This window comes from Bison bison, unplaced genomic scaffold (assembly GCF_000754665.1).
Source record: "Bison bison bison isolate TAMUID 2011002044 unplaced genomic scaffold, Bison_UMD1.0 scf7180017848021, whole genome shotgun sequence".
NCBI lineage: Eukaryota > Metazoa > Chordata > Mammalia > Artiodactyla > Bovidae > Bison > Bison bison.
This window is the reverse complement of record NW_011478594.1, coordinates 17,798-23,523: the sequence shown is the minus strand read 5'-3', so window position 1 is coordinate 23,523 and position 5,726 is coordinate 17,798. Positions and strand designations below refer to the sequence as shown.

The 5,726-nt window shown below is 44.4% G+C and overlaps 1 protein-coding gene across 1 annotated transcript in view; it reads right to left on the bottom strand.

Moving 5' to 3' along the window:
• Positions 1–3,941: 3,941 nt before the first annotated feature.
• The window catches only part of LOC104991853 (cationic amino acid transporter 3-like), a 13,784-nt gene continuing 11,999 nt past the window's right edge, over positions 3,942–5,726 (bottom strand). Inside the window, 5 exon segments of the mRNA XM_010844504.1 lie at positions 3,942–4,447; positions 4,609–4,717; positions 4,990–5,156; positions 5,355–5,405; positions 5,408–5,553. Of these exon segments, the coding sequence (XP_010842806.1) occupies positions 4,350–4,447; positions 4,609–4,717; positions 4,990–5,156; positions 5,355–5,405; positions 5,408–5,553 (571 nt within the window). The 3' untranslated portion in view covers positions 3,942–4,349.

Sequence of the window (5,726 nt, the reverse complement as noted above, 5' to 3'; positions counted from 1 at the left end):
ATGCCCTACTGCTGCTGCTGCTAAGTCGCTTCAGTCGTGTCTGATTCTGTGCGACCCCATGGACTGCAGCCTATCAGGCTTCTCCGTCCATGGGATTCTCCAGGCAAGAACACTGGAGTGCGTTGCCATTTCCTTTTCCAATGCATGAAAGTGGAAAGTGAAAGTGAAGTCGCTCAGTCGTGTCCGACTCTTAGCGACCCTATGGACTGTAGCCTACCAGGCTTCTCCATCCATGGGATTTTCCAGGCAACAGTACTGGAGTGGGGTGCTATGGTGTGTCCAAATCTTTGTGACCCCATGGACTGAAGCACATTAGGCTTCCCTGTCCATCACCAACTCCTAGAGTTGCTCAAACTCATATCCATTGAACTGGGGATGCCAACCAACCATCTTCTCCTCTGTAGTCGCCTCCTCCTCCTGCCTTCAGTCTTTCCCAGCATCACAGTCTTTTCCAATGAGTCACTTCTTTGCATCAGTTGGCCAAAGTATTGGAACTTCAGCTTCAGCATCAGTCCTTGCAATGAATATTCAGGACTGATTTCCTTTAGGATGAACTGGTTAAATCTCCTTGGAGTTCAAGGGACTCTCAAGAGTCTTCTCCAACACCACAGTTCAAAAGCATCAGTTCTTTGGCACTCAGCTTTCTTCATGGTCCAACTCTCACACACACACATGACCACTGGAAAAACCATAGCATTGACTAGATGGACCTTTATCAGTAAAGTAATGCCTCTGCTTTATAATATGCTATCTAGGTTGGTCATAACTTTCCTTCCAAGGAGTAAGTGTCTTTTAATTTCATGGCTGCAGTCACTATCTGTAGTGATTGTGGAGACTAAGAAAATAAAGTCTTTCACTGTTTCCATTGTTTCCCCATCTATTTGCCATGAAGTGATGGGGCTGGATGCCAGGATCTTTGTTTTTTGAATGTTGAGTTTGAAGCCAGGTTTTTCATTCTAGTCTTTCACCTTCATCAAGAGGCTCCTTAGTTCCTCTTCACTTTCTGCCATAAGGGTAGTCTCATCTGCATATCTGAGGTTATTGATATTTCTCCCAGCAATCTTGATTCCAGCTTGTGCTTCATCCAGCTCTGCATTTCACATGATGTACTCTGCATATAAGTTAAATAAGCAGGGTGATAATATACAGCCTTGATGTGTTTCTTTCCTAATTTGGAACTAGTCTGTTGTTCCATGTCCAGTTCTAACTGTTGCTTCTTGACCTGCATACATATTTCTCAAGAAGCAGGTCAGGTGGCCTGGTATTCCCATTTCTTCAAGAATTTTCCACAGTTTGTGGTGATCCACATAGTCAAAGACTTTAGGTGGTCAATGAAACAGTAGTAGATATTTTGTGGAATTCTCTTGCTTTTTCTATGATCCAATGAATGTTGGCAATTTGATCTCTGGTTCCCCTGCCTTTTCTAAATCAATTTGAACATCTGGAAGTTCTTGTTTCACACACTGTTGAAGCCTAGCTTGGAGAATTTTGAGCATTGCTTTGCTAGTATGTGAGATCAGTGCAATGGTGCGGTAGTTTGAAGGTTTTTTGGCTGTGCCTTTCTTTGGGATTGGAATGAAAACTGATCTTTTCCAGTCCTGTGGCCACTGCTGAGTTTTCCAAATTTGCTGGCATATTAAGTGCAGCACTTTCACAGCTGTGATCAAAACTATCCTCAAGAAAAAGAAATGCAAAAAGGCAAAAAGGTTGTCTGAGGAGGCTTACAAATAGTGAGAAACCAAGAGAAAGGCAAAGGAGAAGAGGAAAGATATATCCATCTGAATGCAGAGTTCCAAAGAATAGCAAGGAGAAATAGGAAAGCCTACCTAAGTGTTCAACGCAAAGAAATAGAGGAAAACAATAGAATGGGAAAGATCAGAGATCTCGTCTAGAAAATTAGAGATACCAAGGGAAAATTTCATACAAAGATGGGCACAATAAAGGACAGAAATGGTATGGACCTAACAGAAGCAGAAGATGTTAAGAGGAGGTGACAAGAATACACAGAAGAACTATACAAAAAAGATCTTCATGACCCAGATAACCACGATGGTGTGATCACTCACCTAGAGCCAGACATCCTGGGGAGTGAAGTGAAGTGGGCCTTAGGAAGCATCACTACGAACAAAGCTGGTGGAGGTGATGGAATTCTAGCTGAGCTATTTCTCCTCCACCGGTTCCTGTAAATTACCCTTCTCCTCTCTGTCTTGATGAATGTGATCACTCCAGATACTCCATTTAAGTGGAATCACAGAATATTTGTCCTTTCCTGTCATGTTTATTTCACTTAGAAGAATGAGTTCATGAGATTTCTTCATGTTGTAGTATGTGTTAGAATTCCCTTCCTTTTTAATGATAAATAATACTCTATTATTTGTGCTTGCCACATCGGTTCATCTATTTCTCAGTCAGTGGGCACATGGATTGCTCTCATGCTTTAGTTATTGCGAATAATGCTGCTGTGAACATGGGTGTACAAATATCTCTTCCAGAGTGTGCTTTCAGTTCTTCTGGGTATATCATCAGAGGTAGAATTGCTGGATCATGGGGTTCTAAGGTTTTTATCTGCTGGTGATGCAGAAAATGTTCACATATTGAGGGGAGGTCAATTTGGCTTATACATGGATCAGCCTGAACTTTTTGTGAACCAAGGCTGCATTGTCCAACCCTCACAGCTCATCTTCTTTAACCCCTGGGGTAAAGAACATCTATTTTTAGGATAAGGATGAGTAACTCCCTTCTCATGGGCTTCCCAGGTGGCTCAGTGGTAAAGAATCTGCAGGCCAAGCAGAAAACACCAGTTTGATCCCTGCATCGGGAAGATTCCCTGGAACAGAAAATAGCAACCCACTCCAGTATTCTTACCTGGAGAATCCCATGGACAGGGGAGCTTGGCAGGTTACAGTCCATGGGGTTGCAAAGGGTGAGACTTGACTTTGTAAACACACACACCACTAAGACAGGCTTACTGATTGATTCTGAAAGAATTGAAAGAATCCTGATTTTTTCAATTCTCAGAATACAGAAATCTCTCAGGGGGTTTCCGACTAAGTGAACATGAGTTTGAAGAAACTCCAAGAGATAGTGAAGGACAGGGAAGCCTGACGTACTGCAGTCCACGAGGTCGCAAAGAGTATGACATGACTTGGCAACTGAACAACAGCAACATGATTTTACAGAAATTCGGTAGCTAGTTTTTTCCACATTGTCCAATCTCTCTGTGCCTTAATAAAGTCTACCCAACCAGACCCATTGAACAAATGACAAAAGCCGTAAAGGTATAAATGCTTTAAAATATGCGATAGACCAGGCTCCAGCATTAGGCCATCCTAACTATAAATTACCATTTTCACTCTTTGCTCTTGAAGATAGAAGATTCCCCCTGAGCATATTAACTCAGAAACATGGAGACCCATATGGACCCATTGGCTATTCTGCACCCGGAGTTAGATTTGTAACCAAATGCAGGTTCAGCCACTTGCTGCTCAACAGACAATAAATCATGGGGCAAGCTTTCATTGAGAAGAAAGATGCTTTATTCAGAAAAGTCAGTGATCTGAGGGAAAGGTTGACTTGCATCCATGACAGTTCTGCTCAGCCATGACCATCTTTAAAGGGAAAAAATCTCAGCTAATCATTACAGCAGGAAGTCATGGTCATTTTTCCATTGCTGCAAGCCTGCTGACTTCTTGTTTTCTCCAGGACACTGTCTTGCTCGAGTGACCCACCTGCAACAAGAGATTCTCTTGCCCATGTGGTCCACCTGCATTTTAATAAGGGGAAGCTAGGGGAGGAAGTCAGTCATTCTTAAATCTTTTTTTTTTTTTGGCTACACCATTGGGCATGCAGGGTTTTGTTCCCCAACCAGGGGTCGAACCCATGCCCCCTGCACTGGGATCATGGAGTCTTAGCTACTGGACTGCCAGGGAAGTCCGTGGAGTATAACTCTTCAAATAATTCATTCTCACCGGAGTTTCCTTCCAATGAGGCAGTCTCTGTGTTCTTGTTAGAAATAAGTACAAGAAGGTGCGTCTGATGTGCCCATAATAATTTATTTATTCCTCTAGTTGCTGCTGACATTGTGGCACTTTGTTTGTGAAAATTCATCTTGCTGCACACTTATGAAGCACCCATTTATAAGAATACTTTTAAAAGTTTACCGAAAACTGCACAATGGTCCAGTCACTTTCTCCGAAAGCAACAAATACAGGGCTTTAGATGTCTCCACCTTCACACTCCATCAAGGCTCACAGTGTCCCTTGCACCAGCAGATCCTCCAGGGCATGGAGGGATTCCACGCAGCATCTACTTCCTGTGGTTAAGATGACTCAGCACCAGGGATGTTTTTGTCAAGAGTCTGGGAGGTGGAGGCTGGTGGCTGGTGGCTGTTGATGATTGTTCCCTGCCAGGCTGTGTCGGATCCCGTATCCAAAAAATATGAGAAATCCTAGTAGGGAAATGAGATGATAAGAAGGAAATCCAGGTGCTCACCTCACTTACAAATGCCCAGTAGACCTTCTATGGCATCTGATACAGTGTGGGGAGAAATTGTAGGAAGATGTTGGGTTCAGTCATTCAAAAACCTCTTTATCCCAGAAAGCAACTTACCAATTGCATTCCAGATGCCAAACAGGGCCCAGGTCCCAGAGGTCATCTGCATCATCAGGTAAACACTCACTAAGATGCTGACCAGTGGGAGGACAGGCAGAGCAGGGACCTGTGGGCAGAGTCAGTTCATCACTGAACACAGTCCAGAGGTCTGAAAGGGAGATCTTATCCCACGTGGGTGGGAGACTCCTGTCCTCCTCAGGCTGGGCATTCAGTGACTAACTAAGTTTGTGTATGCAAAGCCCTGAGTGTGGATCAGGGAAGAGTCCATTGGTTCCAGTAACTCCCCTCATTCCCTGTCCAGGAAAGGATATTTTGCCATCAAAGGACACAGATTCCATTCACCCAAGGTGGACACTTTGGACAAATAAGCTCACTTGCCCTGAATAGAAGAGGAGAGGGGTCCTGGGGCTGCCTCCAGATGATGATCATGACCCCAGTGGTGAGCAGCAGCAGCAGCACAGCCACTGTTGTGAGCACGGGGTCTCCAGAGAACACCTGGCTGGGCCACTGGGCCAGAATCAGGCTCAGGATGGTCAGCAGAAGAACTGCAAGGATCAAGGAGGAGAAGAACAGGCTGGACCCAGAAAACAAAGACGTCAGGACCTCGGGTAACATCCCTCACTGAAACCACCAATATCAGGAAAGGCCATCATATCTGCAAGACTCCTCCAGTGACAAAATACACACACTCACTCCATCCTGTCAAGTTCAAAATATGACCAAAGAGACTTCCCAGTGCTCACCAAGCAGGAGGGCACATCCACAGACAATCTGGGCAGATTTCTGGGTTGGGTGGTGCTGACAGGCAACCACAGACTCTTTAGAGTATTTGAGCTTCCTGCTTCAGGTTCAGAGTCCAAAGGATTTTCCTTGACTAGAGGCTTCATCTGAATTTTGTCTTCTATATTCTCATTCTTGCTTAAATTCCAGTCTGGCTGGTACCTGAATTCGAGATATTATAGGAATATTAACAGCAGTCCTTACTCATTCAAAAACAGGCATTCTAATGCACCACTTTCCTGCCTTAGGCAGAGCAGGAGTTTAGAAGGCCGAAGGAGGTGGCAGGTGGGGTCTTGGTGGGTGAAGCCAAGATGGCAGAGGAATAGGATGGGGAG